Source organism: Psammomys obesus, unplaced genomic scaffold, assembly GCF_907164565.1.
Source record: "Psammomys obesus unplaced genomic scaffold, mPsaObe1.curated_primary_1811, whole genome shotgun sequence".
Lineage (NCBI taxonomy): Eukaryota > Metazoa > Chordata > Mammalia > Rodentia > Muridae > Psammomys > Psammomys obesus.
In genome coordinates, this window is record NW_026585987.1 from 5,260,581 (window position 1) to 5,276,020 (window position 15,440).

A 15,440-nucleotide genomic window follows, 5' to 3' on the forward strand; every position below is an offset into this window, starting at 1 on the left:
ATCTCAGCACCCAGGAGGCAGAGGCAGGTGGATCTCTGTGAATTCGGGGCCAAAGCTACACAGAGAAACCCTGGGGGCGTGGGGGTGCGAGTCCCACTTTGATAAAGCTGGAGCTGTGGAGGACTGGGATCTGGAAGTTCAGTTTTAGTTCTGTGGCTACACAGTACTGTTTTCTCGGAGCTGTTTAGGGGCTCTGAATCTTGTTTTTAAGATTTTTCTAGGGGTGTTAAGGATTGAACTGTGTGCTCCCAAATTCATACGCTGATGTCCAAATCCCAAGTACCTCAGAATATGACTATATTTAGAAATGCAGGTATAGAGGTAAACAAAGCTAAACAAAGATATATGGTCAGGCTTCCTCAATGAACCATGATGTTCTCTGAAGAGGCAATTAGGGCAGAGGCACACAGAGGAGAACAAAATGAAAACCAAAGAGAAGGTGGGCATCCACAAGCCCAAGGGAGAGGCTGGGACTGGAACCAACCTGCCTGCCCCTTCCCACGGGGCTTGCAGAGCTGTGAGGACTACATTTTGGCCAAGCCCCAGCAGTCCCCTGATGCTTTGCTGTGGCAGCCCCCACAGAGCAGGGGTACCACTGGAGACTCCTCTACTCTCTTTCCCCCACTCACATCTTGGGGGTTGTGCAGAGGAGGGCAGCATTGCTGGTCTCTGGTTCTTGCTTCCCTCCTAGGCTGTCAGCTCTCCCCATTCCGGAGGTCTGAGACATCTGTGGCTGACTGTCTGCGCGTGACACGTAGGAAGCACGTCTACACACAGATAGAGCCCAGCACTGAAGCTGCCTGCCACACGGAGGCAACTTCTCCTTCCTCCTCACTCTCAGAGTGTAGCCAGTTTCTCGAACACCTGTTAGGTTCTCCACGTGTGACTCGGACATTTATCTAATTTTTCCAGAGTCTCGTGCAGGAGGCTGAGTAGGTCTGGTGGGAATCGCTGCATGTTTTTTTTTTTTTTTTTTTTTTTTTGTTCTGTTTACCAAAGAAAGATCCCTTCCAGTCTCTCCTTTCTGGTCCGTTAATCTGCATGTGGAAAGGCATTCAAGGTCATTGCCACCAGTTTTCTGCTAAATTCCTAAATCCTTTGGAAACTTGTATTTTTGGCTGGCCTCACCGGAATGAAATGCGTTGCATTTTTTGTGCTTCCATTTCAACACACACTCATTGGTTTATAAGGTGTTTGTCCAACTAAAGTGTGGAGTCTGAAGAAAGCATTGCTGAGGTTAAAGGTGAAACTGTGGCCCTGTCTACAATGCATATGTAATATTCAAGTCTAACAGTTTTGTATTAATAATAATGCCTTGTAGGAATTATCAAGATATTTTGATTAAGGTTATAGTTAGTAGAGATTAAGCTCTGACTGAGAATTGCATTTTTTTAAAAAAAGGAAAATTAATAAACCTGCTTGTATCTGATCATTCAAATGCTATGACAGCGAGGATATACATTTCTGATTGCTTGGTCCTCATTGATTAAGGCTCTTTATGTGCTGATTGGAGATAAGTGGTGGAGAAAATGATTTGCTGACTCATTTGGCATTGAGCAGGGGAATGCCCATGCTAAATAAGGCCAATGGTAGAATCTCGTGGAAATAATGGAACAGGCAGATTGCCTCGCAGGGAATTACTGGGCTTGCCCACAGCTGTCTGCACAATTAGGATGACAAAAATCTCTCTATTCTAAGAACTTGTTTCCAAGGTTCTGTTTGATGATTCTCGGTCTCTGCCGAGCCTAACAATGCATTATTCAGCGTCTGCCACTTGGCTGGGCTTGGCATGTGGCTGTGGAAGATGGGCGGGGTGGGGTGGGGTCAATGAGGAAGGGGGAGAGCAAGGCAGGAAGGGGAGTCAGTGTGTGAAGGCATCACAGGCCAAGGGAGCTTGGAGCCTTTAAGTACTCAGTGCTTTGATCAATATGTGTCGAAACCTAGTCATTATGTTGCCTTCACACAAATCCCAGTGAAGCTAACTGATGTACACTCCAGACCAAAGAGAACTCTGCTGAGGTTAAAGGTGAGCAGGCACCTAATTTGTATCTTCCCCCAGGCCATCATTCACATTGATTGATGGTGGTTAGGCACATGTAAGCAAAATGAAAATTCTACCCTGAAAAACCATCTATTCCAAAATTAGTGGGCAGCCTGAGATGGAAATTTTCAGATTTTTCTGGAAAATGGTAGCAGGGCTGCCGAACTCTCTAGTGCCAGATTTTAAAATGGTCCATCTTGGGGAGGATCATGGAAAGAACTCTGCGACGATTCCCAGTGAGTGCCCTCGGAATCCTGAGGGACACTGGAGGCGGCACAGATGTCTGGCCTGGAGGGATACCCTGTCTGTCCCACTCCTCCCCCAGTGGAAACGCTGTGGTTAAGGCCAGTTGAAATCCTGTCCCATTTATAGAGGATTCTCTGATTTGTGTTGTTGCCCTCAAAGATTTCCAGGGATTATGAGTATCACTACCTAAGTGTAGGAGTCTTTCCCAAGGCCACTCTCTACTTGTTCCTTGCATCAGTTGTGAGTCTCCTATGTTGCCAATTCTCCTCCTGTAACCTGCATGTCCAAATGTCTTTAGAATTCAGTGTTATAGACTAGACTAGTATGCTATAGAAAAATTGAGTGAGCTAGGGGAACTATTTACCTGGTCCTGATCCCCAGTTTATTTCCTTTGTTTCTGAAGCTGACTAGTAACTCCTGGAAAGGTCAGCTAGGAGGCCACACTAAAGAGGCCTCAACAGGGTCAGTGAGATGGTGGCTCTGTAAGGGCCATCTTCCTGGAATAGTTGGCCTGGAGAGGCCTTTTGGAGAATGTTTTTGTTCTGCTGGTTTAAAAGAACCACACATTTGTGTAGCCCTTGGTCAGAATCCATCTGTGTTGCTGAGAGATTATTGTCCAAGGAAACAAGAACTATTTTGGTTCCTCGCACTTGATGTTTTTGTCGGTGTGGATTTTAAATCTGTTGTTCTTTATAACTCAGAAGAGGGAGAAAAAAAATCTCAAAGCTTGTCTGGGCGCATGTTAGTGTCATGCTGTTACTGAGGAATCCATGCCATAATTCCCACATTCCAGATGCCAGGATTAGCTAGAGGGCCTTGCTCCCCTAATTCTGTGGTAATTCAAAAGATTTAGGTCATGGGGTTTGGTCTGCCAGGAGCTAACGTGTTCTTGTGATTCAAACACTAAATATGTGTGTATACAGCCATGGTCTACTTTCATGAATTAGTTTTATTACTCATTGGCTGTGCATGGCCAGGTAATTGTTTCGGTAGAGTTGGGTATGAGATTCTTCCTCTCATATCTGCTCCCAGCTCCCTTGTCCTGTCGTGTAAAAATTCCAACATAGTAGCTGCTCAGAAATCGTGACCTTAACCACTTGTCTAGTATCTGGAGTCCAGAGAAAGTGCTTCCACATCTTATTGTATGTCCTTAACCAAGTTTCACCTGATTGTAGCTATCAGGAGTCGGGGGCCAAGAAAATGGTCTCTGTGCTGTGTTGGTAGTAGGGTGAGCTTAAACTTCAAATCAGTGATGGCATATAATAGAGAAATAGCTAAATAAATCTTGTAGGTATAATTACCTTTTACCAGCTCTAACGTAGAATTTTTCTAATTCTAAGTATTGGAGAAGAAGTGAAGAGTTTTGTTTTGCTTTGTTTTTAATAACAGCTTTGTTGAGATTCCATGTAACAGCCAGTCATGCATCATGTCCTGATGCATAGTCAAACCATTTTTAATATGTTCGCAGGTTGTACTACCATCATGACAATAAATATCAAAACATTTTATCACCCCAGAAGGAAACCTGGACCGACTGTACATATTTTAAATAAGCAAATCTAACTTTTTTTTTGTTTATGGTCAAGGCTAATGGCAAAGTATTTTGATGGAGGCTTTAAGTATATGAGATAAGGCTCTAATTGAGAGCTATAGTACTGTTTTTAAAGAGAACAGGAGTGTTGCATCTGGTCTTTCATAATGAGAGGACAAGGATTTATTCTATGCTGTTTCATCCCTGCTGCTTAACATGAGTCCCATCATGTGATGATTGGGAACTAATGATAAATGGTATGTTTTAGTGGCATATTTTGAATTAATCAGGTAGTAATTTCAGCAGAGTGGATAAAGTGTTATGATCTGCTTGAAGTGAGAAAGTGAGGCCAGGTTGTTTATCTATAGGCGTTGTCATCTTCCTGTGCATGTTTAGTTTGCTACCTTTCTGTGAATACCGAATGACACTGCTCTTCAGCTTTTTGGCTGCAATTCTCCTGTAAGGTACATCCAAGAAGTTGTGATGGGGATAATTAATGAATGATGAGGCACACAACAGATTTTATATGACAGAGGTTTATTAGATGGAGATGAAGAGAGGGAAAGAAGGGGAGCAGGACATGATGAGGGGGCACCCCAACAGAGAAAGGGGAGAGGGCCAAGAGGGCTAGAGGGGAAGCAAGAGGCAAGAGAGAAGAGGCCAAGAGAGCAAGAGAGAGACCACGAATTGGGTTGTTCCCTTTAAGGGGCACAGTAACCATGCCTTCTGGGTGTGGCCACCTGGCCTGCAACACATGATGATATCATAGGTTGCTAGGCAACCCAGAAGCAGGTTCCTAAATACTTACAAGTTGTACATGGCTAGCCTGAAATAGGTAACTCAAGTGGCTTTTTCAAGGACTGCCATTAGTGTCTTCTTGCTGTAATTGTATGTCATTTCACCCAACACAAACTGTAGTTCATCCTGCGCATTGGAATTTGGACTGTAAAATCCCAGTTGACCAAAGGAAAGCAAGTCTGTGTAACTTACTTTCACAACATCTTCTAGAAAAGAAGATTCTGAGGTATCAGCTATGGGCTAGGTGACCTCCCTCTAGCCATGGCTTCTGGTGTTAGCTTCTTTTACAAATACCAGGATTAATGCCTCTAATTACACCCAGTTGGAGGTCTTGTTTCTCCGGTTACTAATCTGTTTCCACAATTGTCTTCAAGCATCAGTCTCTCTCTTCATGGAGCTATATCCATGGACCACCCAGCTCTCATACAGTCAAATTCTGGGCTCCTGGAAAACAGTCATTGAGTAGTTCATACCTTTCCTTTAGAAGTTTTGGGATTTCTTACTTTATTTATTCAATTCTATACAAATAATAGTTTGAATACTTATCACTGGCAGGTTTTTAAGAAAAAAAAAAAAAAGAAGGGAGAAAGCCAAAGATAAACATACACACACACACCAAACCCAACACCCTTACAACTCCTGTGACCTCAAACAAAAATCTTACCCACTGTTGCCTGAGACCTTTCTGGGAATGAAGGAGTGCTGGGTGGTTCTGTCTTGGTGGGCTACACAATTTTTGGTTCTTCCCAGCTATGGTTTCTCTTCTCTCCCTCTCCACTGCATTCATTTGATCTCTTTCCTTGGTTATTTTGAAACAGTAGGAAGAATTGAATTTAAAGGAAGGTTTTCATTGTTTAGAAATGGTTGGTCCAGTTAGCCCTAGGTAGTTTGGTGGTATTTGTTTATTATTATTATTTCTATTTTGCAATCATTTAATCAAAAAGCAGTTTGTTTTCACATGGGAAGAAAACAGCTCAGTTTTGGTTTATCAGTGAGGTCCACTTGGACAGGTGTATTGCTTGTTCTATTCTAAGTACTCTGTGATTAAGTCCTGAGCAATTAACAGTGTGTAATTATAGTGGATGCACTTCCTAAGGCAATGTGCATTCTGTCACTTCTGCAGAGGCTGGGAAAAGTGAAAGGACCTTGAAAGGTCTCACTCAGTGGCATGTGACCTCTAAATAAATGCCATCTGAGTTGTCATGCCCTTCATCCACGGGCTCTATTTGATGGCGCCAGCAATGATGGAAGCGAACACATCAGAGGGTAGTGTCCACGTGACTTCTGGAGGGCAGCCACAAGACTTTCAACAGAAGAGGGATGAGTAGTCATCCACCTTATTGTGTCTACCCCACTTCTGACCTCATAAATCATGTTTGTTTCAAATAAGCGTGTGGAGGGGGCTTCGAATGGCCTTTAAAAACGATAGCTTAGGAGCATTAAGCATTTACCCACCATTCCATAGCTCCCCACTGTAAGGGCGCTGCTAGTTAGAAGTTTGCCCTGTTACTACTTCTGTCATGTACTTACTGAGTATTCACTGTGTTGGGAACTTTCCACGAGATTATTCGGCCCTTCTGACCTAAGTGCCCTTTGGTTTCTTTTTAATCTAGGTTAGTGAAAACTATAAATTCTGTACTGTATTTTAACACAGGCTTTGGCTTTTTGGTTTTGAATGTGAAGCTGTATAGGACAGTGGGAAAGTATGCTCTGGGATGGCAGAAAGTGTCTTAACGTCTTTCCAGAGTCTTGACCTTTTTGTCCAGACTTCAGTTGGAGGAATGGCAGGTAACTTGTGGAATCCAGTGAAAACTAGGAAGTTTCTTCATATGTGTGTATGTATGTATACAACATGTAACATGCACGTGTTTATACATACATACATACATACATACATATTCTGAAAAACTTACATCAATTTTCAGGGGCCTGGAAACTTCTAGCACTAACTCAAGAGTTGCTGGGTTTCAAAAGGCCTAGAGAGTCTTGCAATGTTTAGAGAAGGCCCCCTGAGGAATGAGGTATTTATGAGGGAGATTTTGTTGTTCCTGGCATTCTCTACCAACTTCACTGTGCACTTAGGAGGATCACAGGAGGGAGGTAAACACTTGAAAAATAAGGAGTGGACAGCCTGTGGAATAGGAATTTTTGTCTATCGCTATTATTTCCAGCCTTCAAAAGAAGGTAAATTGTATAATTGCAAAATGAAGGGTATATAAAGAGATAACTTCAGTAGACATGTATTAGTTTTGTTTTTATTACTATAATGAAATACTCGTGGCTGGTAATACTACCAAGAAGGAAGGATTATTTACACTTGCAGAGGTTCAAAGGATGTTTCTCTAGAGAAGGCCTTATAGCAAGTGACAGTGTGTGAGGTCCTGAAAAAGTGAAAGCTCATATTGCCTGAAAGGCAGAGATTTAAGGGTCAATTTACTCCTACCCCAAGAGACCAGTATTCTCTTCAGATAGTTCCTCCCCCCCCAAAGACCTGAAGACCTCCCACCAGGCCTCAGCCAGCTTCCAGTGCCGGAATCCCAGAGGCCAGCCACACCCCAGCCACAGCAATGCAGATAGCCAAGGCTTGACTCACACATGTTCTACTTTTAATGCTTGGAAACTTATCTATGGAATCTAAAAGTCTCAGTCACGGAAGCAAAGACTAGAGTGGTTATTGTGCGGGGTTGTTGATGAGAAGCCAGGGGATTGAGTCAATGATCATTAAAGTGATTCTGCTTGACAGGAGGAATGGACTCAGGGGCTCCCCTGGGTAGCCTGGTTACTCCTGTAAATGGTGGTCTGTGTGCTTGACATGACTAGGACTTAAAGATTCTCATCGTAATAGTGAGAAATGTGTGAAGCAATGTGCTGGTTAATTGGCTCATTTGCATTTTGCAGTGTATACATATTTCTAAATATTACACTTCATATGTTAAGTATATGTAACTTTTATATGTCAGTTAGATAAATGAGGAGGCTAAAATTTTTTCTTCTTCTAATTTGAACGTGTCAGAAGGTCTGAGGGAGGGTGCATATTGTGAGTGGGTGAGCTTATGTTTTTCGCTGCTTCCCAGCTGCTCACTGACAGTCAACTCAACCCAACCCCATCTCCTCCTCGTAGCCCAGTGTTGTAATTCAATCAGGGAAGACAATCTGGAGTGTCTATTTAGCAATCTGCATTCATTCATTTTTTTTTTTTTTCCTCTGCTTAGGTGTTGACAAATCTCCTAGGACTTTGGAAGGCTGAATGGACTAAACATGAAGAGCCTGAAAGCGAAGTTTAGAAAGAGTGATGTAAGTTATGCTGTGACTCACGGTCTGGCTGCTCCTCCGTGCTCCACCAGCGCACAGAAACAGCCCTGCTCCTGCCCTGATAAGGCTCTGGGTTAATAAACTACAGATTTCCAAAGCACTAGGCGCCAGCTTAGTGTGCTGTCTGTGAATGAACGGGCTTTAGGTTTGCTGTTTGGGTGTACAGCTTTCAGAACTGTGTGTAAGAAACTCTTCAGGTATCCGTCGCGTAGAAAAAGTAACAGTCATATTAGAGAATTAGTAAAAGCTAGTATTTCTAAGATACCAAGATCCTGATTTAGAGTGTCATTTTAGTAACTTTACTTTATACTTTCTTACTGATTAATACACATATTTTTGTCTTGAGAAAGAATCTCATGTGCAGAGGATGGCTTTGACCTGATCGCAAGCCTGCTTCAGCCTTCTAGGTGTTTACTCACTACACTTGGCCAGAGTAGCGGTGATTAAGGAATTACATTAGCAACATTGTTCCTCTTAGTCTCTTAGAAACTTGACCTTAGTATCTGCTGTTTACTATTGCGTCACTTCCCTGCAAATTCTTGGGATTCTTTCTTGTTCAATGTCTATCATAAAAAACTTTGGATTGGAGGAAATGGAAATAGGATCTAAATCATGAAATTCTCACATCAGAGAAGACGACAAGGGGTTGCATAGTGATATATTTACAAATTCTTAGCTCCACACTGTGCTGAGATCTGAGTCTTGTAAGGAGCTGCATTCCAAAAGCTTCGAGCAAAGCTGTTGCACGAGAGAAATACATGGAAGAGCGTTAGATAGAAGCCCAGATAAGTCCACCTTCAAAATAGGCTGGCTCTATTACTGTATAAGATTACATAATTAAAGGTGAGCCTGGATTTTTGTGCTTCGCCATGAATTCATTGTGGCAGGTTGGCACAGTTGCCTGCTTGCTGTGCATAAGGCTGCGTCTTTATGGCTTGCGTGCTACATGCACACGTACCTACTTATCTCTTAGACTACGTTGTGACACGTAGCTATGTACTTACTGCTCTGATAAGAGGCCAGACAAGATGCTTTGGGGATGACTACAAAGTACCGTTTCATTAAAAAAAGGGGGGAGGGCGGTGATAACAAGAAATCTTATGAAAAAGCTCACTTCACTATTAAGGTAAATTAACTACGACCTAGAGACTGTCGAGTGACTTGAGCAAGGTCAGACAGCCAAACCATTTGCCCCACAGAAGTCATGTCAGTTCCTCACATGCCACTCCCCTAAGAAACCTTTATCATGCCCACCCTCTGGGCAGTGGTACTAAGTGTGCATACCACCTTTGGCTTCAATTAAAGAGGAAAGGCAAGTAACACACAGCTTTGCCCCAGTTCCGGAGATACAAGTCTGTAAATTGCCAAATAAGGGAATTTGGGGAGGAACTGTAGGTCAGTGGAAGAGCATTTGCCTATCGTTCGTATGGCCCTGTGTTCAGTTTTCTAGGACTGCCAAGGGTTTTAAAAATCTGTTCCAAGAGAATTTGGACAGCTTCCATCCATACACATTGAGATTATTGTAGCAGGGTCTCATCATCTGGGGGTTGTGGTCTATGAACCAGGCCAGGGGGTAACGGCTACATATCAGGCGGGTTGAAAAAATTTAAATTGATGGCCAGAGAGAGGGTGCTGCTGGAATATCAGTTCTAAATAAAAATTGAAACATTTCCATGAATTAAAAAAAAAAATCACAATAATAACACTAGTAAAAGCTTCTGAGATTTGGCAGCAAGAAGGTCTTGATTTTGGCAGTGGCTGCTAAGAAGGAATGTCCAAGGAGCGGCCCTGGGGGAGGAGAGCAGAGGAAATTGGTTGAATGGAGCCAGACCAATCTACAAGGCTTCCCAAATTTATCCCAAATTGTTTCCTCAACCTACATCACCGGATAGCTAAATGGAGGGAATGAAAACACAAAAAGAAAGCACTTTGCAAACAAACTCCATTGTGTTAGCCAGCCATATGGCGGTCCTGAATCTAACTGTTCAACTTTTCATATCATATCCTCCATACTCTACCACATATGAGATTTGTTCTTGCCAACAACCCCACTTGATAGCTGTAATAATTAGCAGTGTTTCATATTAAGGAACTGAGGCCCCAGAGAGATGCAGCAATTTATATAAATTCCTGTAGCTCTAAGTTGTGAAACCAGTTTTTGCAGCCAGGTGTTAGAAGTCCAGGTTTCCTCAATATAGGAGTTTAGGATGGAGATTTGGGGTTTTGAAATGGTAGCGATATCTAGGTAGCAACTCTGAACTTTGATTGAGTTTTATGGGCGTGGCCAACTGTCTTCCTCTTCTGATCCTCATCTAAACAGTTAAATGTGCTGTTGGAGGTCCGACACACATCTTAGGGCCTGATGCTTAGAAGACAGTTGGTCAATATGTCTTCATCCTCCTGAGGAACTTACACATTATAAAAAGGAAAGACCTAATAATTTACAGGCTCCAGGGAGCTCTGAAGAAGGAAAGCAAGAGGGGGGTGAGTGACCTGGAAGCAATTGGGGCATGCCTTTCTTTCACTTGGAGGTATTCAGTAGGTGTCTATATGTATTACTAGTTAATATTCCAAGAAAGCAGGGTTACCTAATGATTATGTTCAAGTAAAGGGGCTGAAGTATAATCTTTACTGAAGCACGTGGTGTCTCCTGAGTGTCCTGAGCCATCAGCCATCCCACCTTGTTCCTGCTTGTGTGAAAAGGAAAGGGAAGAAAGGGTTCTTTGTGTTTCTAAGGGTAGGTAGGCCAGGATGGCAGATCAGGTTTGTGATTACATAAAGAGAAGACAGGTGACCTGCTGGCGTGATCACGTTTCAGCCAGGCTGTGCGTGGGAGGGCTGCAGCCAGGTGACCTCGTGGCTATTGAGCTGAAGACTCAGGGTAAGCCATAAGGTGACAGTGGCAGTAAGTAGTTCTCCGTGGGTGGCCTTCAGGTCCCTAGGCTACTCTAGGACCATTGTGCAGGTGGAGATTCAGTCAGGGCATGCTCTCTGGAAGCCTCCTCTGCTGATTCCCTGAGTAGGGCAGCTTTATTTGTATGTCATGGGGAATTCGATGTGAGGCTGTAGGCTATGGTTAGACAGATCCCTGAATGTGTTTAGGATCCCACAGATAATCTACAGAGGCTAATGAGGGGCTTTTGAAGTGGGTACTAGTTTTCAGTTTACATTAATAACTTGATTTGGGGCATCCTTACACGTGAGCTAGGCACTGGAGAGGAGACACAAAAGTAACACAGAGTGTTGAGATTTTGTTTTTGTTGTTGTTGGTGGTGGTGGTGGTGGAGGATTTATTAATTTATTTATTTTTGTTTGAAAATAAGGGTGCGGTTGCACAAACTTGACCAACATATGAAGAAGTGAAAGCTTGAGGATTGGGAGTTCAAGGCTAGCCCTGGTGGTGCAATGAATCTGTCTCTCCACATCCCCACCCCCACCCCAAGAAGCTGATAAACCTAGGTAGGAAGGGAGAAATAAACACGCGTCTCATATACTAAAGACAAAACAAAAATAGAACATGGTACTAAGTGGACCTTCAAGGTGAGCCTAGCCAGAAAACCGGAGCTAGTGATGGGGACTGTGAAGCCAGGTGGCAAACACTCTGTTTTGACAGAGCCAGATGGGGAGAGTCTAGGGAGCTTTGTGAAGGGGGAGTTTCAACCCAGGGGATTGCTGTGAATGGAAAGGCTGATGTCAGAGTGGTGGGGGGCAAAGGCTCAGCACACTGAATCCCGAAGATTTGAGGAATCCAGACAAGTGCCTTGGTTTGGGGTATGGCTACAAGAATTTTTCGTGAGAACACCCTGAAGTATGCATCCTGTTTTTCATATGGGGAGGGTGACATTCATGCTTATGAAATAAACTGAGTCCAAATCATCATTATTTATATCCTTTCTGACTGTCTTTTAGATCATTTATCTTTTAGTTCGCACATAGCTCTGTACCTCTTGAAGTATTTGCAGCAGCTAGCATGTAGTTCCATGTGGAAAAAATCAGCTGTACCCAGGAGAAATGAGGTCAGAAAGATTGGGATTTCCCTTTGCAAGTCAAACTCTGTGACTTCTGGAATGTCCTTGCAAATGCCAGAGTGAAATGGGTAGAAGTTTTGAGGGATGGGAAATGAGATTGAAAGATCTTTGTGACAAACCCTGGGAAGTGCCATTCCAGTGTGATTGAGGGAGCAGAGTTTACTTTGTGGGTGTGTGTTTGCTTTTACGAAAGATTTATTCCAAGTTATATGTTCCATTATAGTAAGGACGGGGCCTACATAGCATGGAGAAAATCAGAGCAGCCGGTTTCAAATGACTGCAGTCAGAATAGAGTAAGTGGATGGTGGAGACCTTAATGTAGCAGCTACTGACAGCTGAAGCCGTGAGCCAAGGAAATGCCCACACCCCGTGAATCTTGAGGAACCAGGCATATCCTGCTCAGTCAGGATCTGAATTTGTTGCCTGTTGAGATAATAGTTCTCATGAAGGCCAAAGACATTGCTGCCAAGGTTTTTCTTCCCCCCCCTAAGTTTTTAGACATTTATACTAAGTTCTTATAGATGCCCGAGTCATTGTGTACACACACATGCACACATACACACTCTCGAGGACTATAAAATTATAGTTTCCCTATAGACATACAGTCCTGGGCGGAGGCATAACTTTAAAAGGTCTGAGGGATGACCCCCTCGGGTGGAGGCAGGAGACTCCTGTAAAGAGCTGGCAAGAGCTCTGGTAGGCGATTCTCAGGCTGCATACTTTCCAGGTCTTGTCAGCCTTTCTGAAACAGAGAATCTTCTTGCCGCCTGATCTCACCTTGTGTTAATTGGCCAGGTGCCATAACAAGGTGCTACAAGCTGGGTGGCCTAAACAACAGGAATTTATTGTCTGTTGGGTCTGAAGGCTGGAACTGTGTTAGGGCCGGTGTGGAGAGGGCTATGTGGGAGAGCCTATGTGTGCCTCTCCCGGACTCTAGCTGTTTACAGAGAACTTTGGCTTGTGGGCGTGTTATCCCAATTCAGCCTTCATCATTGTTTGACATTCTCTGTGTGTATGTGTCCACATTCCTAGGTTTATATTGGATATATATCCAAGGATATATATCGGATTAGGGCCAGTTGTATTATATTAGGGCCACTTTGTTGACCTCATTTTAACCTAGATTAACATGTAGACTTTTTTTTTTTTTTTTTTTTTTTTTTTGTAAAAACTCTACTTCCGATGTGGAGGTTTTAGTACTTCAGCATAAATATTATGGATATGACACAGTTCAAACACAGTTCAACCTGAAGTGCATTTCTATTTTAGAATAGTTGTTGTTGTTGTTTTTATGTTGCTACCTTTTCCCACTGAGTACACACAATGAAGAGACCCCCATCCCTTCATCCTGTGGATGATTCTCCGTGTCTCAGAAGGAGATAAGAGCATGATAGTCTTGCAGAGTGTTTTCCAACCCAATGCATAGAAGTTAAGAGTAAACATTTTTCTCTTTGTTTTAAAGATTTATTTGTGTGTATTGTGAGAGCATGCGTGTGTATGTGTGAAGAGGGCGTTGAGTCCCCTTGGGCTGGAGTTACAGATGGCTATAGGCATCCTGATGTAGGTGCTGGGAACTGAACTTGGGTTCTTTGGAACAAGAGAAAGCACTGTTCACCTCTGAGCCATCACTCTGGCTCCACATTTTAATTTTTATCCTATCTTTCTCCCTCCCCCTTCTGTCTCTGTTTCTCTCTCTCTCTCTCTCTTTCTCTCTCTCTGTATGTATATGTGTGTGCTAGCACATGTAGAGGCCACAGGTCAATGATGTCAAGTGTCCACACTGTATTGATTTATTCATTTTTGAGTCAGGGTTTCTCACTGAACCCAGAGCTTGCCAGTCTGATGAGGTTGGTTGCCCCGCAGGCTGTGGATCCTCCTGTGTTCCCCCCCATTCCCCTGTGCTGGGGTTACACGTGTGCACCTCCGTGCCTGGCTTTTACATAGTGTTAGGATCCATGCTCAGGTCCTCGTGGCTGTGCAGCAAGCGCCTTTCCACCGGGTCATCTCCCCAGCCCTAACGTGAAAACTCCCTACTTGTTCATCTGCTCATGGCAACAGTGAGAAACATCCCCATGCATTGCATGCTCACCACCATCCTAGGCCAAGTCCTTCGCACACTGCTGCTTGTCTTATGTTCAGACCTCATCAGGTAAAGACCATCTGATGACAGAATTTCACAGAGGAAGTGAGAAAGGCTGAAAAGGGATCTGGAAAAGTCCTGGGCACTTTGCTCGCTGAGCACCACATAGATCTCAGATCAGCTGTGAAGGGGAGGCCGGATGGTCCCCCTACTGTTCGCTGGAGCCACCGTTGCATCCCTTTGTGGTGCTCCAAGGCTGGTTCGGAAAGTCATAACCTCAGCCATTGCCCCAAACGGATTCTTCCTTAACCGTGGTATTTTCCAGCAGGAGACCAATGCGAAATGACCCTTAAACTTGGGGAAATCTGATAGTCTACAGAGAAAACGAGTCACCTGGGTCATTGTCTCTTTATCTTTTTGTTATGAATTATTTACCTGATTATTTTCAACGAGGGCTATTGTGGGACCTACATGTTTTCTTGCTTGACAAATTTGTTGTGTGGTTTCTCTTTGGTGACGAAACAGGAATTGCTGCGGAATCATCCTGTGGAGGTTATGAGTTGAGTTTCTGCACAGAGATCTTTGTTGTATAAAGGTGGAGAGTTTCATTTCTATGACCTTTGGGGGAGAAGGGAGGTCAGCCAAATGTTCAGTTGTGTCTTTGAAGTTGCTGGCCTGCGCTTTGCTTCTCCCTCAGTTCCAGGCTCCATTGAAAGGAGGAAAGGCCGTGAGCCTGACTCACACAGTTATGTCCGTTCCCATTTTTGCTGAGAATACTCTCCCTGTTTTTGGAAATGATGCCTGAAAGTATTTTGTTTTACGTCTTTATCTTCTTAGGAGCCCATTGAGCTGATGTTCCAGCTTTTTCCTAGGCTTCCCCATGTAGCGCTCTGGTGGGGGGAATAGGATAGGCAGCAAGAGAAAGTCCAAGGAGCCACATGCACTTTCCTGGTATATGCTTGGTTTGAAACATCTTTCCTAATGCTCAATTAAGGGTGGGAGGTCATTTATGTTCAGCCTTTGTTTTTGGAGGGTTTTTGACAAGAGGTCAGTGCCAACTCATGAAGCTATCCATTCTTTGAAAACTTCTTTTCTAACCGGGAAGCTGCAGGATCCTTCTGGGACCCACTGGATGTGTTAATTAGTGATTGGATAATGTGTTAAAACAAAGTGCCAAAATACAGTGGTTCTTTCCCTCTGAACTGACAGTTTCAAGCATCCAAAGGGTCTGCAGCACGGTTCCCTGCATAGATTGTACCAGACCCCAAACTATACTTCCCTTCTCTCCCCTCTAAGACTGCCTCTGCCCAGGCCCCTGTGAGTCCGAATGTTTGAAATGGTGCCGATTTAAGTTGAGATGAACCGAAAATACAAGTCATGCAGCAGATTTCAAAGACATTGACG

General features: G+C 43.6%; 1 protein-coding gene across 3 annotated transcripts in view; it reads left to right on the top strand.

Moving 5' to 3' along the window:
• Rai14 (retinoic acid induced 14) overlaps window positions 1-15,440 on the top strand; it is a 147,579-nt gene that overhangs the window by 16,300 nt on the left and 115,839 nt on the right. For all 3 annotated transcript variants that reach the window (XM_055601023.1, XM_055601025.1, XM_055601024.1), the window contains exon 2: window positions 7,829-7,910. In XM_055601023.1, the coding sequence (XP_055456998.1) occupies window positions 7,875-7,910 (36 nt within the window). In that variant the 5' untranslated portion in view covers window positions 7,829-7,874. The remainder of the gene's footprint in view (window positions 1-7,828; window positions 7,911-15,440) is intronic.